Source organism: Rhinolophus ferrumequinum, chromosome 9, assembly GCF_004115265.2.
Source record: "Rhinolophus ferrumequinum isolate MPI-CBG mRhiFer1 chromosome 9, mRhiFer1_v1.p, whole genome shotgun sequence".
In the NCBI taxonomy this organism is placed as follows: Eukaryota; Metazoa; Chordata; class Mammalia; order Chiroptera; family Rhinolophidae; genus Rhinolophus; species Rhinolophus ferrumequinum.
In genome coordinates this window covers 48,083,265-48,110,981 of record NC_046292.1, presented here as the reverse complement: position 1 = coordinate 48,110,981, position 27,717 = coordinate 48,083,265, and the positions used below count along the sequence as shown (strand labels likewise).

Sequence of the window (27,717 nt, the reverse complement as noted above, 5' to 3'; positions counted from 1 at the left end):
AGAGAGGAGCAAAAAAAGAAATTGTAGAAGAAGCTTTTCACATTTTATCAAGAATGAACCCAAGCATTTCATTTTTGAAACAGTGCTGAAAGTAAGAGAATATGCATTTTAAAATATTAACAAGATAGCACAACAAAACATACATGTATAAATATACTGGGTCACGTGTGAGTTAATATAATTCAGTTATCAGCTCAGTCTTTATGTCCATATTGGTAAGAGTTGTATCACACCCAGGCAAGCTGCTAAGGAAGAACTTGAGAATTTCTCATTGTGTTCAAAGAGGCAAATTTGAAAATTAATTAAAGATACCTTTAATAAGACACCACGTAGTCCTAAATTGCCAAGGACTAAAACGCAAAGGCTAAAATATAGGTCACAATCTAATCTTTTTAAACAAAATAAACCCATTTTTAGCTAAAGCTATTTAATCTTACTACACTAACCCTTCTCTAAGAAACTCCATACCAATTAAATTGCCATTTCATATTCAGAATTCCTACTATGTGTTAGCTGTATTTTACATGATTGAAATATTTCTCACTCCAAGAAAAGAAGTCCAAACCAAAATCAATTTCACCTGACAAAACATGTGAAATGGAACACTTCTAATTGCTAATACTGCCCCCAAATAACATGAGATTTTAACAGTTCTCTAAAAACTTGTGAGCACCTGAATAACCACTTGGCTTATCTCAAAACAATGGGGTTCATAATACCACCAATTTTGTTTAGAATAAAAAAGACCTTAAGAATTGACTAGTGTTAGCATTTTTCAACCTACATGAGGATAATTTCAGATAATCAAAAAATGTATTTAGAAAAAGAGAGAAAAGTAAAGAAAAAAAATTTTCCTGACATTGCCTAAATTAGTCCTCAAAGTTAACAGTCGCTACAACTCAGGTACCTGTGGCTACTGTCTCATCCATCTACGAGGTGCACTTTACTTACTTTCCAACTCAACCCCTCTCTTCTTTACCAATGACCATAACCTGGCCAGAGTCCCAACTAGCCCATAACTTCACTTCCTAGGTTAAGAGCTGTTTCATTTAAACTGTGTTATTTCTCAAGCTATAAAATGCTAGTTGGACTATTTTGTAATGAAAAAAAGAAGAAAAATCAGTGCAGACTTATTCTACCAAATTAAAAATCATATTATGAAGGAACACATTTTTTAAAATGTGGTACCGGTTCAAGAATACCCACATTTAAAAAGAGAGAGAGAGAAAGTCCTGAAATAAACTAGGTGGATATAAAATTTTACTGTATGTTAAAGGTGATATTTGAAATTAAACAAACTGTTTAACCAGTTTACTAACTTGCTGAGATGCCTGGCTAAAAATATCGGGAGAAATACTCTTGCCCAAAGTATATTCTAGATGAATTAAAATGTATTTTTAATGAACCTATAAATGCTCTAGGAGAATATGTTTTTATTCTCTCGGAATAGAGAAGACCTTTCTAAAAATACATACAATTTCAGATTTCCGGGGAGAAATTAGGCTACAGAAAACTCAGAAAATTCTGTAGGTAAAACAATTACATAAACGAGTTTAAAAATCACAGGACTACTTTTCACGAGTCTATTATCTGATAAAAATATATACGTTTGCAAAATATAAGAAACAATGCTTAGACTTTTAATATGTAAAGAACTCTTTCAAATCAATAACAAAGATAAATGCCCTAAAAAAAAGTAGGCAATTCACAAGAAATAGAGGGAAAAAGCATGAAAAAAATTCAATACTATCAGTTTTTAAACATATGTTCAATTTAAAATAACAATGAGATTTTTTTCTGAATTATCAATTCTTTTAAAATATTAAAACATATTTTGGTAGGGAAAGAGCATTCTCAAGAACGGTTGAGCAGGAAGATGATTTGGCATCACGAAAAATGTGTATACACTTCAACCCACTTCTGCTCTTCTAGAAAAGCATCGTAAAGAACTAATTAAGGATGTTCACAAAGACTGATGCATCACTCAGTATTCCACATAGTTCCTTCTCACATCTTTTGGATCTGAACTCAAAAGGGCTTCTTCACATGGCCACCCGATCTCAAGTTGTGAGGCCTAACATACTACTAATCTCTTTTCCTACTATATTTTGCCCCCATGCCACCTATCATGTCACATATTTTATTTTTTTTACTTTATTGTTCAACTACAGTTGACATCCAATATTATTTTTTTATCTCGTTTTTTTTTTCTTCTCCTCCTGAAATATAAGCTGTATGTAGCAAGTGATTATGTCTGTTTTGATCACTGCTATGGCCAGGGACAATCTTAGATTTTGTGGGGCTTGACACTTACACAATTTTGGGGTCATCCTTCAAAAGGCGCTTTTAAATAAATTTTAAATTATCAAATTAAAATTCTGGGATAACAGGATATTACAAAATCTAGAAAAATGACATTGTAGGTAAATTAAAACACACTCATAATTTGAATTATTTTGGTATTGGCTGGATTCCTGAAGATATTGTCCCACAAATTCTGGAATAACTGATATACTTTTCTTGTCATTCAGACAAACAGAGTCCATTCTTCCATTCATTGTGTTTTGCAGATTTATTGATATATCAATCAGCATACCATAAAATTCACATTTAAAGCCGAGAATTCAATGGTTTCTGGTACAGTCACAGAGTTCTGCAAACATCACCACAATCTAGAACAATTTCATTACCCATGATAAGTTTGTAACACACTTATCAGTTCATTAGACATTTCGGTTGTTTCTATTTTTTGTGGTTTTTTTAGATGAAATTCACCTACTACACAATTTACACTTTCAAAGAGTACAGTCCAATCAATGCCTTTTAGTATATCTAAGAGTGGTGCAACCACCACTAATTCCAAACATTTTCATCATCCCAAAAAGAAACCCTGTACCCGCTGGCTACAAGGAAAGGGAATTCCTCACTTCCCTTTCCCTCAGCCCCTCGAAACCACATATATTCACTCTTTCTATAGATTTGTTTATTCTGGAGATTTCAGATAAATGGTATTATACAATATATGGGCTTTTGTAACTGGCTTTTTTTCACTTAATATAATGTTTTCAAGGTTCATCCATGTTGTAACATGTATCAGTAAGTACTTCATCTCTTTCATTCATTATTGATGGACATTTGGATTGTTTCTACTTTTTGGATATTATGAATAATGTTGCTATGAACATTCGTTTACAAGTTTTTGTGTGATGTATGTTTTCATCTCTCTTAGGTCTATGCCCTGGAAGGGAATTTGTGGGCCATATGGTAACTCAATGTTTAACATTTTGAAGAATTGCAATTTTACATTCCCACCAGCAATTTATAGGGGTTCAATTTTTTCCATATCCTTGTCAACACATTGTCTTTTCTAGCCATCCCTGAGAGAATAAGGAATGTCATTCATGAAACATTTCAGCTATACTCAGTCTTCATCAAGAAGATACCTCAGAGGTAAAGATTTCTTGAGGAGACTATAAAAAAAAAATCTGTGGGTTCACAAGGAAAAGAAACAACTATGAAAAGTAGGACCAGCTGAAAGGGAGGGATATGGCAGTGTTACCCTGTTCTAGGATAGTCTCATCCTTTCCTATAAACTGCTCGAATGCTTTTTCCACTTTACTTTGGAACATTGCCATTTTCTGTGAAAGTCATTGGGTGCCGAGGCACGCCCTTGTAAAAATAAGGCGGCAGCACTGTGTGCTGATTGCACAATGCAGGTATGGGTGGGTTTCAGATGTGGGGAAGATGATCCCAAGTCATTCATTCTTTCTGGAAAGGAGTTGGATCAGATTGCTTTCTTCTTATCACATGATATCAGCCATGCTAAGAAAACTGATTGGTCAGAGTAGAAAGGTGGATGATTTTGGAATATGCAGAACCTCATTTAGAAGGTGGGGTAAGCTAAGAGGATGGCTCCCGGGTCAGGAGAGGAGGCCAGCAAACCTCACAGGAGTGTACCTGGACCTCCCCTAGGTGTTAGGGGATGGAAAGGGCTGCTAAAACTGACCTAAGAAAGACTTTGAGCTCTGGAAAAGATGTGGAAATTTACACTTTCCTGCCTCCACTGTTGACACTAACCTGTTTCCAAGACTCAAATCTCAGGCACTCAAGTACTATAGGTCAGCTACATTAGGGTTTAGTCTGCCACCGAGAGCTTAGCCTGGGGACTCAGCACCAATATTGTTTCTGTGAGAAAAGTGTTTCAAACTTTCCCTGTAAGCCAGTTGTTTGGAATGTGATAGAAAATAATACCTTCATAAGACTACTTACATATAAGCAATTTTTTATGTGTAATCTCAGCTTGAGGATGTAATCAATATGCTTTGAATCTCCCAAATATATTTTATGGTATATAGAAAATAATGAAAATTTAAAAGGAAAAAAAATGTCCAACATTTTTGTCACCAAGATGAAACTTTTGTATTGTACTTTCATATGTAGCAGTATTTCCTATTGACATTTATTACTTAAGTGAAACGTAGGCACTTCAGAACAAATGTCTTTCTGTATTCAGACACATAGCAAATCCCAAAATCCACCACTTCAACAAATCATTCCATTAATAGGGAATAGCCACAAATAGTCTATATGCAAGTACTTTACATTATTCTGAAATTACAGTCAAGAGGCAAAGATTTAAGGCTACACATTAAGGCTACCTTGGTTATTTGAAATGTGTATAAGCAAAAGACATTTTTTTTTTTGCAAAAGATAGTATAAATTAAACACTATTCCCATCCTAGGAAACAAGAGCTATTACAAACCAACTAGATATTCAAAATGGGATCTTAAAACTTATTGCTATTATTCTATTGCAGGACAGATTATTGCTCAAACTGCCCATTTTAGAACACCAAGAAATTCTCATTTTTTCATTATCTTTTAAGTAAGGCTACATCAGACTGAGGATTTTTAAAATTAAACTCTGGTTTTGTGTTAAAAGTAAAATTTATTACAATACAATAAGTGCAAGTGTTATTAAAAATGCTGGTTAAAATCATAAAGTGTCTATATAATTTGTCTAACATAAATATTGGAACAACTTTAATAATTCTATATGTACATATAACATTGAAAACAAAAAATCACGCACAACGTCAAAATATAACTTGGCTTATTGTCCTTTCAGGTATCACTTTTATCTTCTCCTGGTCCCAGCATCATTCCAGAATATGAAGGAGTATGCTAATTACTCAGATTACAAACTTCAAGGGTTCAGTGTTTTGAATGTATGTCACTTATCACATATTAACAATGCTTTAAAATCACTGCTTATATTCTGATCAAGTGGTTCTATTTCCCGTATCTCTCTTTATCAACAGGTCTTGGACATAAAGTTGAACTAGAAAAACTGTGATTACAAGGTCCATCATGACATGTATCCTAATGATTCATTTACAAGTAGCATAAAGTGTTTTATATATATATAAAGTCCTGCAGGACATGAAAGACAAGCATATCAACGTATAAGTAAAATTAAGCAGCTCCCCTTCTGCTTGCTTACTTGTTTCCATGTCTATAGAAAGAAGATAACGGTGTCATGAAAGAGTAAGAGCAAATCAGAACTGCTGGGAGTGTGTGTGTGTGTGTGTGTGTGTGTGTGTGTGTGTGTGTGTGTGTGTGTTGGGGGGTAGTGGAAAGAGAAGGAGCGGGACAGAAGTGTCAGATTATAAAGGGAAATGAAGCAGAATTACCTAGCTATTCTTCTCCATCCTGCTAAAGCAGATCCTGTGGTCTCAGGAACTGGTTCCAGCCTAGCCTCCCCGCTCCTCGCACCCCAGTGGGGCTCCGGGGTTATTCTGTTCCCCCAGCACTGTGAAGAAAGCCATCGCCTTTCAAACAGTGGGAAGGCAGAGCTGTTACCTACTGCCAACACTTCAGAAATATGAGCAACAGCCTGTATCTTACAGGTGGGATATTTCACAAATAACAAAGAGTGTGAACTAGGCCTCAACATGAGGGGAGATGAAACAATTTTTACAAATGAGCAGCTAACACCCAGAGAGGTTAAGTGATTCAGCCAAGGGGAAGAAAAGGAAACGATGTGCTGCTTATTCCTCTATGACAGCACTTCTCATGCGATTTCATCACAATGTACTGGGTCTGGGCTGGGGTCTCAGGTCCTGCATTTGTAATAGGCTCCTAGGAGATGTTGATGCCATCTGTGGACCACACTTTGAGAAGCAAGGGTCTACCACACAAAGAGGGAACCACCGCTGCCTCTCTGGGCCACCAGTGTGGCTTGGAAGTCCTGGGCAGAACTGAGACCTGGTCCTACCCAAGCACATCCCCAGGCAGAAGGTGTGCATTGCATATGTGAGCAGCTGTCTACAAGACTATGTTAATATGTTTTCGGAGAGCACCATGATTATAGAAACAGCCAAACAACATAATTCAAATTGAGTAAATGGAGTGGTCTATTTGCTGGGAATATAATTAATCTCTTTCTCACGTAGTCCTCCTTAATGTGAACATGATATAAAGCTATAAAAACAAAAAACAAAAAAAAATAACCCAGCATATTGAAATTCATAGTCAAAGGCCACATGTGCACACACATATAGTATGAATTTTAAAGAAATTAAATGCATTTTATCAGAATAAAGTGCTACCACTGCTCCCAGCTAAAATCATCTCCTCTTCCAAATACAAGGAAAAAACCTTGAATTGTAAGGAAAATGACTGCATTGCCTGCCAGCACAAGGCCACAGGCTCCCCATTTGATCTGAAACACAAGAAAAGAAAATTAAATCTTTACTTTCTTCATATTGCGCTCTTTATAAATCTGTTATTTTCTGCATTAGAAACATCCAATGAAATATTACATAAAACTGCTAAAAGTCTTAATGTAACAGGCAGGAGACAGTGAACTATTCAGTAATTAGTCTAATTATTTCGTGATACTTGTTAATTAAGTCTAGTATCATCCTTAACATTTTCCCCATTAGACATATTTCTCTAGTTGTTTTCACTACACAATGATTGCCTCAAGTAAAACACATGCAGCAGATTATAATGAGTCCAATTACAACATTGGGTACTGAAAGTTCAGTACACATTGCCTTCTTTCATGAAAATAGGAATTGGAGAGTTATGGATTGGTTTGTTTCTTTATTAGGCAAAAAAAAAAAAAAAAAAAAAAAGACTGAAAAATAACCTGCATGCAAATGAAACAGCTTTCCGGGTGTGGCACATGATTTTACAGAGGCACAGTTGGGGATGACAGCACCCTCTAGTGGGCATTTTTGGTTTTAATTTAACCAACAGAAAACATCAGTCACTTCATAAAATGTGATGCAGTATCCAAGGGTGAAAATAGAAATCTTTAGAGCAAAACTTAAGAAGTACTTAGTCTGAGGCATAAGAAGAGTAAGGTCATGGCAATCTTGCATTCAAAAACCATCAACCTTTCTCCATTATCCAGATAAGAGTTCGAACTGGCACAATATTAAAGACCCTTCAAATAAGGCGTCACCAGCCTTCCTACCCTCAATCTCAACCACTCCTTTTTGCTCCATCATATAGGACTGCTGTTCTTTATTCCACATTTTGCTTTTCCACACTTGTGTGCCATTCCATTTAATAGCCTTCTCTAGTTTAATCAAAATCCCATTTATCAAAAACCACATCAAATGCCAGTTGGAATTTCTCTTGTTGTTCCGAAGGCATTCTGATCACGTTTTAATTATTACACATAGTACATTTATTGTATACTTACCCATCAGGCTACTTTCTGTGCTCTTTGGGAGCAGAGACACTATCTGCCTCTTATTCCTGATGTCTTACGAGTAACATATGTTCTAAAGATATCTACTGAATGAATAAATAAGACTTGTGCATATCTGGTATTCAATGCCCCAAATAAGAGTTTCACAAAATTGAAACAGTATGTTAATTGGGAGGAATAAAAGTAAATAGTAGGAAGACAGTGAACATCAAAGAAAAGGATTATACCCAGAATTTGTGTTTTGGAGACAAAAAGAAAATTTTTATATTGGATATGAAGATGTCATCTTATTCACTGTATCTTCTAGTAGGTAACAGTTGCCCCTCAACATATGCCTATTGTGAAATACATATTTGATCTTCCTCTCCTTTTTGGCACAGAGCTCCTAATACACTTGAAATTCCGTAAGTGACAAGAATGATAAAGGTTACCTTTGTTATGTTAATGAGGCAACTTTTGGAAAGCACCTAAGGATGAGGGATGGTTTCCAGAGAAGCCAAGCACGTGAGAAAAGGTTTGGAACTTTCAGTCCCACCATCCTGACCTTTGGGGAACTAAGAGGAGCTGGTGACTGAATCAGTCATCAACAGCCAATGATTTGATCAATCACGCCTATGTAATGAAGCCTCCAAAAAACCCCAAAAGGATGGGATTTGGAGAACGCTGGGTTGGTGACTTGGTGATTTGGGGAGGGTGATGCATTCGGAGAGGACATGGAAGCTCCATGCCCTTTCCCCATAACTTAGCCTATAGGCATCTCTTCCATCTGGCTGTTCCTGAGTCATATACCCTTTTACAATAAACTGGTGGTCTAGTGAATAAACCAGTTTCCTGAGTTCTGCGAGCAAATCAATCAAACCTAAGGAGAAGGTCATGGGAAGCTGATCTCTAGCTAGTCGGTCAGAAGCACAGGTAACAACCTGGACTTTCGAATGGTATCTGAGACGGAGGGCAGTCTTGTGGGACTGAGACCTTAACTTGAGGCTGTCTCTGGGTAGACAGTTCTCGTTGGTGTGGGGGAAACTCCCCCCCCCAACACACACACATTGGAATTGGGTGATCAGGACCCATTTAGATGTTCATTTTGGAACTTGAAAAGTATTGCTATTGTAGTCTCTGTGGATTGCCCTAGGATAAGAGGCAAGGGTTTAAGAACAATTCCAAAAAATAGCTTAAAGCAGAAAAAACAAGAAATCACTTGGTCTGGCTAAACGTTGCCAGAGAAACAAAGAAAGCATTCTGAAAACAGGGCCAAGATATCGATAGGCAGACCTAAAATGTGCACTAGAGAAACTGAAAACAACCTCTGATTTGCGTACTAAGTCTAAGAAATGAAAATGAAACTGTGGTTCCAGACACAGGCCTCAGAAGTAAACTCAGCGACTACTGGGCAACACAATAGAGAACAAAACTTACCACAGCCACACGAGCAAGAATAACAGGAAATCCAAAGGCAGAAACAACAATTCCAGTGGTAAAAAAATATGCCAGTTCCCGACAGGCACTGCTCGTGGCATCAGAGTCATATGTGACTCTTTTGGCAATGAAGTGGGGAATGGGAGAGACGGCATGAAACATCAAGACGAACAAGGGCCAGTAGACACTGTCGGGTGGATCCAGAAGAAATGCAAAAAGAAAAGTTACAGTTAAGACAGTCTACTGTTTTAAAGTTAACATTATTTTACACGTCTAGGTCAAAAACCACTTATTCAACTGTCAATACTAGCACATAAGCTGATGCTAGCAGATAAGAAGGACTGATAATTAAAAATGACCAGTCCCTTAAGAGGTAGCTAGCTGATACTGTGGTCAGAAACAACTACACGATGTATAAACTAGAATCTTTATTTTCTGTTACTACTGAGCTGCAATTTAAGGACAGAAGCTTAACTTAGACATCTTCGCTTTCCCTATAGAACTTAGTCCAGTGCGCTGCACATGCTAATTCAATAAAGCTGTTCTGAGTGTCTGCATGTTGGAAACATTTCAGTGGATTAGAATAAAACCCAGGTTCCTTGCCCTAGTCTACAAAGTCTTACATGGTCTGGTTAACATTTCTTTCATGTTGTGCCATCTTCCCTGCATTAGCTTAATCTGTGGTCACATCAGCTTTCTTTCAGGTTCCTTAAACACACTTAGCCCATCCTGCTTAGAATACTCCATCCCCTGATCTTCTCATTGGCTGGCTCCTCTTATCACACAATATAAGCTGAGAGGTCTCCTCCTAAGAGCAGTTTACCCTGACCATTCATTTTAAATGCCTCGAGTCATGCTTGAGCGCATCACCCTCTGAACTTTCTGTGTAGCACCTCTTCCCGTCTGATATTTTCTTGTTTGTGAGAACAGGGATCTGACCTGTCTTAATCAATCACCAGGTATCTCCAGGGCCTATAATGAGGTGCTTCATTAATATTTATTGAATGAACAAAATAATAAACGGATTTTAAGTTTGGAAGACATGAAAATACATACACGTATTAGTGAAAACTTTACATACATTCTGACCTTTATTACAAGGGATCACAATAACTCTGTAATGCAAAAAAAAGCTATTTTCTTCTCAAATTTCAATGTTTTGCATTTATTAAAAATTACCATCTGCTTTCCAACTACATTTTCTCTTTAAAAGCTTTAAAAATATTTTTCTCCAGCAGTTAGACACTTATTATGTTTTATTCCCTGAAAGGGAGGAAAAGGCACAGTATCCACCCATTTTTATATACACACACAATAATGCATATCACCCCAATGCCTTGATAACACAGATCCACCAGATAGCCTGAACCTCTGAGCAGGAGTTGGGGTGAAGCCCCACCATAATGAAAGCTTCCCATTTCAGCATACATCTAAGAGGGCAGGAAGGTTAACCAAAAAGCAAGAAAGGAAAGTGCCCTTCATGAAGAGACTCAGGACAGAAACACTGAGTTTGGACTCCTAATTTTAAGTTAGAGGAATTACGGTGTATTTCAAGAATCACCAAACAATATTGTTGGATGGGGCTTTTAGAGATTCTGTAGTTCAAAGCCCTTATTGTACCAGTGAGGAAACAGATAGATTGGAGAAGAGGTCTGGAATAGACTCAGCTGTTACCTGACATACCCACAGCCATAAAATTACAGCAGAATGAATGGAAAGTGTATTTAATTGGTTTTTTGATGCCTGAAAAAGAGGATTTAGATAAATGGATCAACCTATAATGTCATTTAGGTGGCAAGCCAATTCTCTGAAGTATTAAAAACAGCTGTCCTTATTTTAAATGTGGGAAGGTCATTTGGAACTTGACTTGTCAAGGCTACTAGATTTTATGGATGAGAAAGGGGTTCTACAGAAAGTAACCTCACAGAGTGATAGGATCATAAATTCCCACGTGGGCAGGTCATGGTGGGTAGTCATACCCTAGGCATATAATTTGTTTAGTGAAAAGTTTATTGTTACCTTAAGCAAGTCCTGTCCATTTTACTGTGCATCTAGGTTAACATACCCTTGAAATAAGCGTAACCACCCTCCAGAAAGCACATAATCTTGTTAACTATCCTGTAATCCCGCTTTGCTTTCTCCTGCCTTCATGTAATCTTCCTTACATTCCCTCCTTAATTTCAAACACATAAAAGAAACTGCAAAACTGTCACTCTCCAAAGTATTTGAGATCTTGTTTCCCAGCAACTGTCATCAATGTGGGCTCAAATAAACTCTTCTAAATATTCTCTAAGATTTGGACATTTCTTACATTGATAATATAAATCGTAAATGCCTCCAAAACAAAAATTGGATTCAACTGTTCTTTTATAAACTAGTGAGTTTTTCTCATGATCAAAAGGTCTGTTTGTGTCTGTCTATGTGTGTCTATATATGTACGTTATAAATGTGAGATAATTTACCACCTCCAGATGGCATTAAAATTAATTTAAAGAAATTTGTTGAATGTTCCCTCTGCCTGAAATGCCCTCCCCAACTCACCACCAGCTTGATAAACTCGTATTCATCCACCAAGTTTCAGCTTAAAGAAAACTTCTTCTATGCAGCCCTCCCCGGCTCTCCCCGGGAAATTCTGATGGACTTTCTCAACACTCTCACTGTACTTTTGCACATATCCCCACTATAGCTGTCACCTCACTAACTGGATTGTTTTCCTGTCTCTCATTCACAACTAGAGCTGTGAGCTCCTTGAGGACAGCACTATGTGTCTTCATTCTTGTCTCCTCAGCTGATCCAGAGTAGACGTTCAAGAAATGCTTATTAAATGAAGACATCAATTTCAAAAAGAGCTTTTCTCTGTACAAGTACAGCTGACCCATGAAGGGCTTCTTCATGATAATTTGGGCTTCTCTAACTCATTGGTTAGAGCTTAGTGTTAAATCGACCAAACTCTCTAACACCCATGACACACAAACACACACACACAAAATAGTGACAAAGACACAAAAAGAATAGTTTTTTTCCAGTAACTTACCCATAATCCTCTAAGGCACATCCCAGCATAAGAAAAGTCAGTCCAATAGCCCCACTGAAGGATAATAACACAAGAGCTGTGAAAAACAAAACCAAGAGTTACAGGTTCCAGATCAGTGGTTGCCAGCAGGGGCTGGGGAAGGAGGATTGGGGAACAACTACTAAGGGTATAGAGTTTCTCCTAGAGGTAAAGAAATGTTCTGGAATTTGATAGTAGCGATGGTTGCACAACTTTATGAATATACTAAAAAACCACAGACTTTAACACTTTAAAAGGTTAATTTCATGGTATGTGAATTTTATCTCGATAAAAATTTTGATTAAAAGAATAAAAGATCCCAAATTTAAGCAAATGTAGTAATTTACTTATTTCATTAGTTGATAATACATTTGATTAGCAGATCACTGCTTATGTCCACCAATTTTAAATTTTTCAGGTGGAGAAAGGTCTCAGCATTTCCAGTACCCAACCCATATCTAATGTATGAATGCGCTCTATATTTGTCATAAGAAGCCAGCCAGCCAGTCTACCACAAATCCAGTGAAGGGAAACTCACCACTGCCTGAAGCAGGTCATTTCATTCTGACAGCTTCTAAAGATTGAAAAACCTCTTTCCTTAAATTATATGCAAAACTGCCTCCCTGTAATGTATACCCTTTGATCATTTTTGACTCCCCAAACCGCAATACTTCAAGTATTTGGAGACTATCTTCACAGAAAATGATTCTCAATTACTGAATAAAATATTTATTCCCAGCATCTGTAGGGCATTAGTCTCTGAGGGTATAGGAACATATCTGTCCTTATGCTGCTAAGTGAGAAACAGAATATCAGAGTTGTTTAAAAATTTTCAGCTCTGAGTCACCAACATGGGTTCAAACCTTCTATGCCAAGGACTGGTTGTGTGACCTTGGGTAGACGTTGAAACTCTTTAAATCTGATTTCTCATGTGTAAAATGGGGATAATGGTGCCACCTTAAGAGGAAGCTTATGGAAATTAAATGAGATAATCTATGTAAAGTGCTTGACAAAAGAAAGGGCTTAATAAGTAAATGTTAATCGATGCTTGTTTTCACAATGTTCTTTGATAGAGATATAAATCAGAAGCACAGGACACTATATTATCCATTTCCTTCTGAAAAAATCCATAACACTCAAAATTACTCACTGATTAAACTAATTAGCATTTTCATTGCTTCTTTTTACATTAAGAGGAGATTTGGGGGTGGGTACTGTTTTATAGGAAGATGTCAAGGTGCTTTTTAAAAACATCTGGAAGTTTGCAGATATTAGGGGACAAAGAAGGACTGACAATTTTAATGTATATATTTTTTTCATTTGGTGCATGTGACTTTTTAAAGAAAAATACACAAAGTTTTTACATATTATTTCAAGACAGAGGATCTCTTCCTGGTTGGCTTTGTCCCCTCCCTGTGCCTGATCATTTGCATTACTCCCTCCTCCAGGACACCTTTCAAAACTGAGAACCGCAGACTTTTCTGGTCTGTAACAGCAGTCTCTCTAGGTTCACAACTGTATCTTCCAGTTGATTCTTTTCAGTCCTTTTTTGCCTTTTTCAGGAATCGCATCCTCTACCATCTCTTAAAGGTGGAGCTGACCAGGAATTCAATTTCATCTCTTTTCACTCTACACGCTTCTTGAGACACTGCGTTCAACCCACAGCTCCCCAGGACCACATGGGCCCGGCCACATCGGTGTTGCACCTCCAGCTCCAATCTGGACTTCTCCATCTGAGTAGCCAACAAGGACCTCAAATTCAACATGTGTAAAACATCCCCAACTTTTTCTCCCAAACACACACTTCTTCCCTTTGAAGGTTCTATCTTGAAATACCAACACCATCATGGCACTCTGCCTTCCAGAAAATTAGCAAGTCAAGGTGACGCAATCTCTCAGACCTCACTGCTGTGGACTGAAAGCTTGTGCCCCCACAAAATTCGTGTTAAATCCTAATGCCCAGTGGGATGGTATTACGCTTTGGGGAAGTCATGAGGGCAGAGCCTTCAGGAATGGAATTAGTGCCATTATAAAAAAGACCCCAGAGAGCTCCCTCATCCCTTCCACCATGTGATGATACAGGAAGATGGCCACCTACAAACCAGCGAGTAAGCCCTCGACAGACATGGAATCTGCTGGTGCCTTGAACTTCCCGATCTCCAGAACCCATAAATTGTTACGCCTCTGAGGACTAAAGCACCCACCCTCTTCTCTTCCACCCTTGGCTACTGGCCTACTGCAGGCCCTTATCATCTCAGGCCTGCCCCTATTTATCTCTTCCAATCCACCCTCCACACAGTAGACAGTGACCTCTCAAATACATAAAGCTGGTGTCATTGCTTCGCAGTAGCTTTCACAGCCTACAAGTTGTTCTGGTACTGGAGGTGCATCGTGGTCTGAGCCTCAGTGCCTTTCCAGCTTCAAACCTCGCCATTCTCCCACTAAGTTTCAGTCTTATTAACACGGCTGAAGCTCCTGGAGAGGACAGTGTGCTTTCATGCCCCCTGCCCTAGGTTACATGCTCTTCTCTCCATTTGGAATAAACTCTGCCCTTCCCTCATCCTAATAGGTGAAGCCTTATTGATCCTTTTAGCTTCAATTCAAGGATTGCCTCTTGTGGAGAATTGGTCCTCTTACTTTCTGGAGTGGGGTTAAGTGATCCCATCTGTATTAAGTTAATAGGGCTGCTATTAACAACGTACCACCAACTGGGGGGCTTAGAACAACAGAAATGTATTTTCTCACAGTTCTGGAGGTTTGATGTCTGAAATCCAGGTGTCAGGAAGGCCATGCTCGCTCTGGAGACTCTAAGGAAAAAAGTCTTTCCTGTCCTCTTCCTAACTTCAGGAGGTTGCTGGCAATCTTTGGCGCTCCTTGCCTTGCAGTTGCATTACTGTACTTTATACCTCTGTCTTTATATGTCCTCCCTGTATGTCTCCATGTCCAAATTTCCCTTTTCTCATTAGGACACTAGTCACTGGGTTAGGGCCCATGCTAATTCAATATCGTCCTAACTTGATTACATCTGCCAAGACCCTATTTTCAGATAAGGTCACATTGACAGGTACTGGGGAATTAGAAAATATCTATTTGGGGGACACAATTCAACCCACACCGTCTTTGTGCTCTCACTATATCTGAGCACAACTTAGACACTTACATAGTAATTATTTCCAACTCTGTCACCCAGCAGTAACTTCTCATTTATGTTTATCCCTAGTCAATACAAGTTGAATTATCTGCAAAATGCTTCTTTCCCTTAGTGTTTTTCTACTTCATAGCCTAACTTGCTTTTTACTACATCACAATTTCTAACACATTTACACATAAACATCATTATTTCATAGTTTCTGGGCCTGGCTGAACACAGTCCAATACTGAGATCCTACTTGTCAGCTGTTTTCTGCATTGGCTTCAAATGGCGATATTCCACACTGGGCACTGTCCAAGTAAATTATGTTTATTAACCTGATGTTGAATATAAAAGTCAGCCAGAAATCATGATAAAATGGGTCTGTGGCTAAAGGCTCACACACTCAGATAAATTTCATAGTAATCACATACATGTGTGCAAATATACTGTATACATGTTTATAGCAGGTTGACTAACAGGGTAAGGAAGATCTTTGGGTTCAAATTTCAAAAAGGACAGGCATTCCAAAGAGGATAGACACAAGTTACACTACTCTTTTCAATAGATTAGAAATCTAATGGTTTCCTCCCAAAATAACAGGAAGCCTTCCAATAACCTCTCCCACCAATGTCAATTCCCCATTCCTCTGACGGGATACAGATAAGGGAAGTGGTGTTCTTGGTACCCCCTTTTTATCAACTGCACCATTCCAAGACTACCTACTGCAAAACACCACTTTGTCCATATATGAAAGCAGCAATAAAATTCCACCTAATCTACCCTCCACAGTTATGACAAATACAGCATTTCTGGGCGCTTTCTTTTGACACCCGCCTGCAGTCAACTCTGCCCAATTGGAAAAATCATCACGAACAAGAGGATTAAGTGCCTCAAAGCCGAGAACACTGGAGACAATGGCTTCTCTGGAAGCAATGGGAAACTGCGGAGCGGCAGGAAAAGAAAGGAGAGGCCTCAGGGTGGACATGTCAGGAAGTGGAAACCTTGTTAAAAACTCGGCAAGAAGTGGGGCGGGGGGGGAGAACGCTGCGAGGAATTGAGGAGGAGCCGAGATGATGCTCCGGGGGCTGGCCCAGGTCTCCCAAGCAGGCACCGTTCCTGGACAGGGCTCCGCCTGGAGGGTCCCGGAGTGCCAGGCGAGTGTAAAGGCCAGTGGCCTTGCAAAAAGAAAAACAAAAAAAGGTTCCCCAAACACCCCTCCACCCGCATCCCAAGGGGCGAAGGGAACGCGAAAGCGCATTCCCACTGGAGGGGCGGGACGCGAGGCGAAACTGGGGGAAGGCCGCTCGTCGCCCACGCGCTGAAAGCGCAGCTCCAAGCTTAGCCCGGGGAGAAGGCGGCGACCCCCACCGCAGGACTAGCGAGCCGGGGACCACCGATGTACCTTTAATGCCCGCCATGTCTCCCGAGCTGGGGCCGCGGCTGCTTCCGGCTTCCTGCCACAGCCCTGGCCCCCACCCAGGACTGTACCGTGGGTCCCAGGCCCGCCCCGGCCACCCAGAGCCCCGCCCCTACCAGTCCCCATCTTCCCTGCACCGCCCACACGGTGCCCCGCCCCCGCCACGCACGGCCGCGTCCCAGCCCGCCCATAACTCCGCCCCCATCTCGCAGAGCTCTATCATCCTGCGTCCTGGTCCCGTTTCTCGGGCCTGCCCTGCAATCCCGTTTGCGCCGCCATCCCATCTCCTAAATTCTGAGCCCTCCTCAGAGAGCCGTTTTGTATTTACTTCCCTCAAGGGAATGGAGTTTTGTCTTGTTAGGTACAGCCTAGAAGAGAGCTTAATAACCATCTGGTTCATTAGACCTTTAAGGAAAGAGGCTCAGAAAGAGTAGGACTTGCCTGATTCCCACAGCTCTTTTGAGGTTGGCTTACTTACCCCTCGTTCTAGCCGAGAACTACTCCACGGTACGGTGCTGCCCCTCTTGTATTGCATTTTTCTTAATTTCCAACGAGACCGCAAGATTCGGAGATACGTGGGAACCCGGGTTCTAATTACCTGAGAGGTACAAATACCACCACCACCTTTCAGGATCCCCACCTGGTTTGCTTTTTCAGAACTGTACAGAGAGTATTGTCTCAACACATGCTTAACTACCTGTGAGTTTATTTTTCTAGCTCCTCTCATTTCTCCTCATGGATGGAAGGAACTTATTAAAAACTGTATTGCTAATATAATACCTGACTCACTGCCGACCCATGGAGATCCAGAATTACACTGCACTCTGTTGGCAGCAATCTATTCAAGATAGTGAACTGCCTTCCCTATTTTGAGTATCCTATTCTAATACCTGTTAAAGCTCTCGGGGTACTCCCTTTCACGCAAACACCGGAAGCCTGTCTTCTTTAGCTCCCTTGCTATAGTGCTAAGCTGTTCTCATGAAGAAGTTAAGGTGTTTTTCTCTCTAATCGATGAGGATTGCCTATGGAGTCAAATCAGCCCATTTCCCCTTCCATTCCCAATCACCCAGCAAGCATCTGGAAAACCAGATATGAAGGTTTGCTCGAGGCTTCCACGTCAACTTGAGGCCAGTCCCACACAAAGGAAATTTTGGAGAAAAGTGACATTACTTCACAGGAACAGCTTGGTTTGAATGCCTTAAGCTTCGCAGGAAGAAACTAAAGATGCTGAAAAGCAAAAAGATGAGGTGTTTGCAGGTGGATAATGTCCAGAATCAGAAAAATGCAGAGCCCGTATTGGTCTCCAACAAGTTTTCTGCCCACACCAGCTGTCCTTTCCAGTTTCAGTTTATTAAACACTTTAAAGAGAAAAATTGCCATTTTGCCTGAGGCTTTAATCATCTTTTTAGAATATCTGCTTTTCTCTTGCCAGATGCTGTACTGAAAAATTGTTCATCCACTTACCCACTCCACGTTTCCTCCAGAACAAGAGTCACCACAAACAGAAAGTAAGACCTCAGAGGCTGAACCCTATCTCCACCTGGCCATCAGTGTGTTACTTTGATGTCTGAGACTGTGTCCTCATGCTGCCTAGAACTACAGTGACTTCAAATAAATTTTTATATTCTCTCCTTGCATTCAATTCTCTCACACTATAAACTCGATTTTATCATCTCCATTTTACAGATGAGAAAACTAAGGCTCAGAGAGTAGCTAATGAGTAGGGAAGCTGAGATCAAGCCCAAAACAGTTCGCCTCTGAAGTCAGATGGTTAGCATTTGTATTGTTCCCCGCGGTAGATCTGATGTTCCAAGAAGGCAGACACTGTTGTAGTTATTAGAAATAACAGCCCCTTATGTTTAACAGGGCAATCAAATCCACTTATTCGATTTTTCCTTATAAACATATTTGCATCCTACATACAGTATACACAAAATATTTGTTGAATTAACAAACATTAATAAAGTTCACCATATATAGTATCATCTCTCCCTATTCTACAGAAAAAATCTAGCCTCAAACACCAACTCTGGGTAACCCTCTCCATGCTTCCATTTCCTGAGGTACGATTTACAAAACCTGCCTCTCAGAACTTCAAAATTAAATGAGAAAATGAATATATAGAATAGTACCTAGGGCTGTGCATGAAAGACAGATGCAGTGACATCACATCTGCACTGGGGTTGGATGTGCGTAAGTTAAATGCAAGTATGATGCAGTCAATGGTAGTTTTCCTTCCTAACTCTCAAATACTACTTCTTTTCACACAGCCATTCCCTTTATAGAACCTACAGTGCAAATCTCTGCCATTTTACACAGATAGCTGTCAGCCCAAGGAGGCAGAAATCAGAGCCAACTGGTTGCCTTTTCCTACTCATGTTATCCACTTCCCACAACAATGTAATTCAGCTCCAATGCTGACCTGCAGTGATACACTTTGTCTTATTGACTGTAATGATAACTCCTATTTAGTGAGTATCCATTTAATAACAGGCAGTTTATATATACAAATACCTAATTTCTCCATTGCAGGATTGTTAGTATTATGTTTTACAGGTGATAAGATTAAGACTTAGAAACTTTAAGAAATTCACCCAGTATGACAGTCTTAAGTGGAAAAACCAATATTCCAACCCAGTCTTCGGGTCTCAAACCAATGCTGTGCTACTGTTTCCTCAAAAATAAGACCTAGTCGGACAATCAGCTCTAATGCGTCTTTTGGAGCAAAAATTAATATGAGACCTGGTATTATATTATATAGGATTGGGTCTTACGTTATACTAAAATAAGACCAGGTCCTATATTAACTTTTGCTCCAAAAGACGCATTACAGCTGACTGTCCGGGTAGGTCTTATTTTTGGGAAAACACAGTACGATTCCCAAACAGCACGGTTTAGCTTTAGAACAAACAAAACCTGTTTACTTCATCTAAATTCCCCATTGATGTTTCCAGTGGAGAAACTGGACAATTGCTGTGATAACTATTTCTGGAATTCAATTTTTGTGTTCATTTCTTAAACAGTGGTGTTTTTTCAGCAGCATTAGGATCCAACTTGGGCGTTCTTGCAGACACAGACAGTACAGGAATGGTTCAAATGATTTTGATTTGCAACCTTTGCTTCTAAATCAACATGCTGCTTCTGTCCTAGAAGAACTAAAATGTTTTCTATGACAAAGTCCCAGATTCCCAGGACCAATCCCTCTGCCTCGGTATAAAAATGCAGCTTTGAAAAATCCATGAATATTCTAACTAGGAGACCAGTATTTCTATGCTGATTCCTTCTGAAACGTAGTATTCATGTAACATGATCAAAGTGTGTGTAGTCATAGAGGCAAGGATGGCAGTGAGGGTGGTCAGAGTATAAATTCAGAACTCCTGTCAGATTACATTTTGGTACAAATGCAGTAGATGCTTTTCATATTCTTTCCCCATAACTTTTCTTAAATGTGAATCATGTGGAAAGGTGTAATTCAAGTTTGTTATTATATTGCTATGAGTGCCAAAATAACTTAGGTTTCTACAAATATTTTTGAGCCTTTTAATATACATTACAAATATTTTAGACCAATCACATTTTGTTGTGTGTAACATATTTACAAAACAAAAATATATTACAATAAATATGAATGAAATGGTGAATCTGATCAACAAGAGGCTCTGTCACAACCAGATATTTAAAAGGAATGCAAAAACCTGTTGGTCTGCACATGTTAAGGGTTTTGAGATAAACAGGGATCCAGAGTTATAATGTATCCGGAAAGAGGTGGAGAACCCAAATTTAAGTAAGATTTTTTTCTCATTGCTAATTACATAATGTTTAATGATGTTTTAAACTGTGAACATCGGTGAATTATCCAAACATGATACAAAGCTAATATAGTTCTATCATTTCAAAATGCACGTGACATTCACATAATATCCTTTTAATTATTATCATTATATACTGTAGTTCACACAATATCTACAAATGTGAATGAGGAAAAAAAAACAGGTCACAGCAACATGTCTCACATTCCAATTTTAAATAAGACAAGCACATACTGGATCAAACATTATTTTATAATACGTTAATAAATAACAACTAGTTTGTTATGGTTATCTTGAACAGTTTACAGCTGTATATTTAAAAAGAATATTTTTTTTTGTTTTTTTGCAAGTTCACATTGTCAGTAAAAGGTAAAGTAAAAAATGAACCCTTTTAACCAAAAAAAAGAAAAAAGAAAAAGAGAGTTCTCTATAGAACATAAAGCATTTTTGACATGCTGCTTTTCCAGTACAGTTTGCCACAAGAAAATTAAAACAGAAACAAAAATGATTGTCTTTAAAAAACAATTGTTGAAAGCTTTTCACAATATTGAGCATGAACCTTTTAAAATTAGCATGGAAATCTTTTTGCCAATCTGCTTTGCATATATATATATACTATGCACATGTGTATGTGCACCAAAAAAGATCTACTAAAGTCACGGGATAACAAATGCTTACCCCTTAAAATCAGAAACAGCCAAAAAACTCAGCTGACCAGTGTGAAGTCTGCAAAGGTTTCACTCTTGCTTTGCTTTCACAGATGTCCGTGGATCACCAACAACTTTTAAAACGATAAACCCCACTGGAAACCACTTGCAAACTTAGAGGGCACCGAGTCCATATTAGATATTGGTCCTGGTAATTTGTGAATGCGCCACACTGCTTTACAACAAGCTAAGAACATTTTCTTGGCTAAGCAAAAGGAAGAGCATTAAGTTTTATGGCAAAATTAGAAGTTTCTCTCAGATCACACAGCGTATGTTATTGAGACTTTTTAATTAAGCAACCAGTTTTCTAAAGGGAAAGGAAGGTAGCAGCCCCACTTTCTAACCAGAAATGAAGATTTCTGCATCCTCAGAATCCCTCTTTTCTTTACCCAGCATTTTCACTGATTTTTAGCTTATCCAGGAAGAGCTGGTGGTAATCACTGGACTGCAGTATAATCACTGTCATAATTCAAGTTCTTGTACAAGTTCTTGTGCTAGTCCTCTTGTCCAAAAGAATGGACAATGCTATGCTATCGACCATGGTAAATTTCTATTAATCAAAAACAAAAAACAAAAAAAAAACTCGGTGGTTGTGTTCCTAGAGTCTATATAAAGCTGTTGCTCAAATTACGTCTTTCCAAGAAAATCTAAAAACCATTAGTTAAAATCGATCATTTAATCTAATTATCATAACTTTTGCTCATTAATCCTATTCCCAGACAATGAAATGGTGTTTTGCTTCTGGTAGCCTCTATTTTCCATTTCCCCACAATATGCTGAGTAGGCTCCCAAAGGGCAGGCTGGAATGTTGTAACTCCGCAAGGGCATTTGACTAAAAGTTCCTCTCCTGCTTTGGAACTTTTATGGTGGGGACTCAAGAAAACAAACATCTACACTGCTTATCAATGAGGAATTAATTCACAAGTAATGTAACAGTTTAGTACTGGATACATGTTACTGGAGTTTTTGGTTCATCTGTAAAAATCTCAGAATTGTGACATACACTAAGCATTAGCACAGGTCTGTAGCAGAGACGGAGAAGCTCATGAATTAATACAAGGGCTTTTGGCCTTGATTTTCAAATTCAGACCAGGCATCATTGAGCTCCATGAAAATCATCTTTGCATACTGTTCATAGGGTTGCCCAGTAGCCTATAGATAAAACAAAATATGCATTAGATACCATAGATGAAGTTTTATTTATTTATATTAAATCTTCCACTGCTAATTTGTGGGCTCTAAATTATTGAAATGTTTTTCTATTAGGCTATTTCTTTTTTTACAGCCCAATCTATGTGACCCTAATTACTATGACCTCCCCAGAATGCCCACCCCCTAGAAATTCACATATGGTAGTGATAATCTGTCAATGAGTAGACAACGGAGAACTTGTTGGGCAGCAAAAGATTCTTCTCCTGTCTCCACAAGTATCTACCAAATGACAAGGGTTCATGACCATCTATCTCCAATTGCTTGTATTTCTAAGCTCCTATTTTCCCATTTCTAAAAATAGTTAAGTTCTTGGAGACCCTGAAAATTATTTGGTGCTGAATCTTACACCTACTTCTCTAAGCAAAGCCCCCATTCCGTTATTTGTAATATATAGCTTGATATTTTTTCACCAACTTTATAAAGTATAACTATTTGTTTAAATACTCGATTTTAGCCCATGCACTTTATTTTATCATATGAATAGGCTAATCACCAGCAAATTGAAAGTATGCTGTTTGAATATATGTTGATCAACTAATAAAACAAGGACCAGACAGGCGGGACGATAGGGTAGGTTCTACTTACTTTATCTGGATGTACCACCAGTACCGCCTTCCTGTACACCTTCTTCACCTGCTCTGGTGTCACCAGGTCTGCCATGCCCACTGGTTTCCACTTGGTCTCCCCAGCCCACAGCACGGTGTGCATGGTGGACAGAAGTGCTCTGATATTTCTCTCTTTGCCTTCAATCCATTCCAGAATCTGCAAACACAGGGGAATTAAGAAGTTCAAATGCTTTCGGGTCTAGATGGTCTCCACTTGGGCTCTGGAAACCCCTCCCACTCCAACAGCTTCAAAGTACCTGGGGCTCCCTGTGAACTCCAAGCTGTTTCCTCTACCTGGAATGTTCTCCCATCTCCGCTTCCTGCCTTCTCTTTCTGATTCACTCTTCATCATCCTTCAAAAGCCTGCTCAGGAATTTCATACTGTTCACTTTTGAGAGTTTGAATTCCTTCCTCTCTTACTCACTCCTAAAGTATCAACTTCGTGGGGACACATACCATGTTTATTTTGATCTCTGCTATCTGCCTCTGTCTAGTATAACACAGGGCACAGAGACACTAAGTAAATATCCCTTGGGAAAAAAAAGAATACATTTCTCTGGGCTACTCCCTTAAACATACTTCTATCATACTATGTGCCCCACTTTATTGTAACTGTCTGTGTGTCTGTCCTTTCCCGCCATGAGGCAGAGCTGTCTGAGGAAAGGTACTGTTTCTGAGATAATACTGTTATCTCAGAAATCAAGTAACTTGGCTAGCACAGAAAAGACCTGCTCAAAAAAGGTTAAGTGAATTCATCCATTTAGTCATTCATTCAAACTATTCATAGTTTGGATCTTCATAGTTTGAACAAACGAGGTGATTAAGTTGAAGTGATGGTAACAATGTGTCAGCACTGAGGACACTAACAGGAGCTCAGGGCATATTTGTTGTCCAATGAATGCTTTAGCTCTCCCAAACAACTAAATACCCTGTGCCAACTGAATAACCAAGCACGATTTAAAAGACATACATGACTTTCTTTTACAGAAAAGTGACAGAGTTTGCCATATGAACAAAAATTATCGTGATGGAACGCACAGGTTGTGGAAGGAATATAAAGCTTCTGTGATGTGTGAAGTGAAAAGCAAGTGCAAACAAAGGACCCTCTATTGTACTCAGAAAGTACCAAAGAATCTGACCATCCTCGACCGATGTTCAAAGCTGTCTGGAAAGGTATTATATTTTTTTTTTCCCAAACGTGTAAGATTGAGTGGCTATGCTAGCCTGGTGTTGAAGACGCTTTAATGCAGTAACAGATTAGACCTTCATCTTCTAGTCTGTTACAATGGCAGCATATCTAGCATTTCGTCATGTAGGATTTCAACCTCTCCATCTGTGAAGAACATGCTACTCCTCCTGATCTTCACAAACTCTGCCGCTACCTCACACACCTCATCAGCATGACTTCCTTTTTGTTTCCAGGATAATCTGGGTCCACCTGTCCACACAACATCCTCATCTATGGAATAACGTCCATTTCCTCATCTGTGATAAAAGGTGGTTAGAGTATCTGGTTTACAAACTTAAAAAAACCAACGGAGAAACTTTCTTTTGCCCCAAGTCAAATCTCACCTAGACGTCCAGCATGCAAAACATAGAAGCTGAACTGCTCTGGTGAAGAGTGGAGAAAAGCAGTGAGGAGGCAAAGAACAGGAAGCCTGATGGATCCACACACATGACCTTGTCACATGACTCTGTCATACACGATAATCAGACTGAGTCAGGGGCTCACTCACCTTTAATTTCTCAGGATCCATTTCCTTAGCCATTTCTTCCTTTCTCATCTCAGCTATAGTTCGAGGCCCTTTTTTGTCTTTGTGTGCATTGAAACCTTGACTAGAAAGCAGATCTTCAAAGTCAGCTGCTTTTTGTTTCCCTTCTGCAATACAATTTTTAAAAACTCATAATTTTTACTCTTAAACATAAATCATACCATTGTCTCACAACACGTCAAGTCTACAAGGTGCTTTCGCATGCATTAATCTCCTTAATTCTCACACTTACCCACACTTACCTTATCTGGGTATGAGACTGTCATGCCCATTTCATAGGTGAGAAAAAGGAAGTCTGGAGAACTTAAAAGCTCTGTCCAGGACCATATACCATGTCCATGGCAAAGCTAGGACGTGAGGCTAGATCCAATTCCATAATTCCATTTAGACTAAATCCAATTCCATTTCCACTGTACCATCTATTTATAGACGAGGACACTCATGACTGTCCCCACCCCCTGCCCCACTCATACAACTGACGCCATCGCTTTTCTTCCTTCCTACACTCAGCTGACAATTTTAGTCCATCATAGTGATCTTCTTCTCCAAGTCTGGTTGTGGCCTCACGATCTTTGTCATTCGGCTTGGAGAGGCAGCCTCGCATGGTGGCCAACAGCAGAGACTCTGGAGACAGACTCCCCAGGTTTGAATTCCAGCTCTGCCACTTATTAGCAATGTGACCTCGGGGCAAGTTACTGATCACGTCCACGCTTCGATCACCTCATGTGTCAATGGGGACAGTGTTACTACTATTACTTACTTCATAGGGTTGTTGTGAGAATTGAGGTTAACATTTTATAGTGCTTATAAGAGTACCTGGCTATTTAAATGCTTGTTAAATTCTAACAAAACCACAATACACCAGTCCATGCTGTCAATGTCCATCCACCAGAGTTGGTGTCCGAACGGAAACCCATTTGTCTTCTCTATACTGGTAGGTACTCTGTACACACACTGGCACATGCACACACTAAAACGGAAGTGCTCTGAGACTAGTGATTTTGTCTGTCTTGTTCAATGCTGTGTCCCCAATGTATTCTACATTGAAGATGCTCCATTAGTATTTGGTGATTGAAGACACTCACCGTACACCTACTCAAAATAAAAATGGAAAGGAAGCCACAAGACTCTATGCAATTATCCAAGGAATATCCACTGCTAGCCAAAGAACAACATGATGTTACACGTTCCCAACAAAAGAATCCCTATCATGTTAGTACTGTGAGAAGACTGTGTCATAGCCAGAAGGCACTGTGGTGGTTAAGAGCAAGGGGTCTGAGCCCGATTGCCTGGGTTCATATCTTGGCTCTGTCACTTACAAGCTGTAGGAATTTAGGACATTGCTTTATCCATCTGTCATGGATTCTTCATCTACAACATGGGAGTGGTTTTGAAGAATATATGAATACATGAAAACTGCTTAGAACAGCAAGCACTTGGCATAAAGTGCCACTCAATAAATCATAGCTAATGCTACTACGAAGTGTAGAATTTTCTTTTCCATATTCCAAAGAAAGGTCTGTTTCCTCATCATATCCCTATACGTTTCATTCTTGGGTATGATCAATTCAACTGAAATGTAATATACATTATAACAGGCCTTTTAACAAACTCAAATTTAACCATTCCTGCTAGGAAAAACACACTGCTTTTTACTCATCAAGAATCCCATTCACAAAAAAGGAATGCCGTCCAGAGGACCCTCCAACCTTAGCTGTGGGCCCATTTTGTGTTCTTTGAACTTTCTTCTCAGGAGAGAGGAATAAGCATCACAGGAAACCCAATGGTCTCAGGAACATCCACCAACCAGAGCATGAGAAAGACCAAATGTCCCAGACACATACCCTCCTCTACTCAGCACCCAAGGGAAAATGTGAACACAGTGCTCGAAGGGTTCCCAACCTTTCTCTTCTACCCCCTCTTCCAAAGGAATGACAGCTTCAAGATCCAACCATCCCTCCACTCACACCCACTCAATACTCATTTACTTCCGATCACGTGCCAAGCATTATGTTTTGTGCCTAGGATAACATGGCAAAAAAAAAGACACAGCGCCTGCCCTCCAGCTAGTCTTAATGTGGACAGACAGACAAGTCAGCTAACAGTCAGAAAATGATGTGTTAGGTGCTAACAGTATGGTAAACCCAGGGGCTCTAGGTACAGAGTTGGAGGAAATGACCATGCTGTGTCTCTACAACTGTGAGATTGCCTCAGAAACTACTGGAATTGTTTCTTGTCTCCTTCACACAGACAGACAGACAGACAGAATGACAACACAGGCCACCCGACAGCCAGGCTCCATACTATGCTCCTTACCCAAGTTAGCTGATCCTTTCCCACGTTCACTCTGGCCCCCAGGCATCGCTGAGAAGCTCACGTTGTAGTTGGGTCGGTTCTGGGGAGAGGAGTGTGGCATGCTGGGTTGTGGCTTCGACGGTGTCTGCTGCCAGTTGTAGCCACCTGCCTGCTGCCACCCTCCAGCCATAGGCTGGGGAGACGCTTTCTGTGGAGAGCTGAGAGGTGGAAATCCTCCCCCCAATCCAGTTGGTGTGGTGGGTTTGCTGGCAAATGAAGAACTACCTACAAAACAAAAGGGAAAAAGAAGGTAAATGTTATTTTGAGTAGCCTCTACCTCTTGTATCCCAGTTACTGTTTGCAATGACTTTAGTGGAAATCACCTTCACTGATAGCACAATATACTTTCCCAATAATTAAAGAAATTTCAGGTATAGATGTCCTTTAATCCCCATAATGACATTGTTAGGTATGTATTAATAGTCCCATCTTTTCTGCAGATGAACAAACTGCAGCTCAGAGCAGTTAAGTGATTTTCTCCAAGTCACACAGGCAGCAAGTGACAAAACTTGA

The 27,717-nt window shown here is 39.5% G+C and overlaps 2 protein-coding genes across 9 annotated transcripts in view; both read right to left on the bottom strand.

Annotated features, from left to right (window-relative positions):
- Positions 1-4,928: 4,928 nt before the first annotated feature.
- On the bottom strand, positions 4,929-16,846 carry LEPROT (leptin receptor overlapping transcript). 2 transcript variants are annotated; one of them, XM_033115544.1, is made up of 4 exons: positions 16,730-16,846; positions 12,177-12,252; positions 9,143-9,329; positions 4,929-6,724 (listed from the first exon to the last, which is right to left on the bottom strand). In XM_033115544.1, the coding sequence occupies exons 1-4, from the start codon at positions 16,743-16,745 to the stop codon at positions 6,608-6,610; spliced, it is 396 nt and encodes a 131-aa protein (XP_032971435.1). In that variant the 5' UTR covers positions 16,746-16,846; the 3' UTR covers positions 4,929-6,607. The 2 variants fall into 2 exon arrangements, with proteins under 2 accessions (XP_032971435.1, XP_032971436.1); XM_033115545.1 differs by lacking the exon at positions 16,730-16,846 and adding an exon at positions 16,099-16,512.
- A 3,424-nt stretch (positions 16,847-20,270) lies between these two features.
- DNAJC6 (DnaJ heat shock protein family (Hsp40) member C6) overlaps positions 20,271-27,717 on the bottom strand; it is a 126,571-nt gene continuing 119,124 nt past the window's right edge. For all 7 annotated transcript variants that reach the window (XM_033115135.1, XM_033115136.1, XM_033115138.1 and 4 more), the window contains exons 16-19: positions 27,166-27,429; positions 24,814-24,956; positions 23,058-23,234; positions 20,271-22,412 (exon numbers count right to left, since the gene is read on the bottom strand). In XM_033115135.1, the coding sequence (XP_032971026.1) occupies positions 22,311-22,412; positions 23,058-23,234; positions 24,814-24,956; positions 27,166-27,429 (686 nt within the window). In that variant the 3' untranslated portion in view covers positions 20,271-22,310. The remainder of the gene's footprint in view (positions 22,413-23,057; positions 23,235-24,813; positions 24,957-27,165; positions 27,430-27,717) is intronic.

What these genes read in the sequence shown, in the direction of transcription:
- LEPROT (XM_033115545.1), bottom strand. Translation starts at nt 16,312, where the DNA reads ATGTCCACCCTGAGGCCTCTCCTTTCTTTTCCTGCCGCTCCGCAGTTT. An exon ending in TGTGCCTTAGAGGATTATGG is followed by an intron (nt 9,330 to 12,176) that starts GTAAGTTACTGG and finishes TCCACCCGACAG; the next exon opens with TGTCTACTGGCCCTTGTTCG. An exon ending in TTCTTGCTCGTGTGGCTGTG is followed by an intron (nt 6,725 to 9,142) that starts GTAAGTTTTGTT and finishes CTTGTGTTTCAG; the next exon opens with ATCAAATGGGGAGCCTGTGG.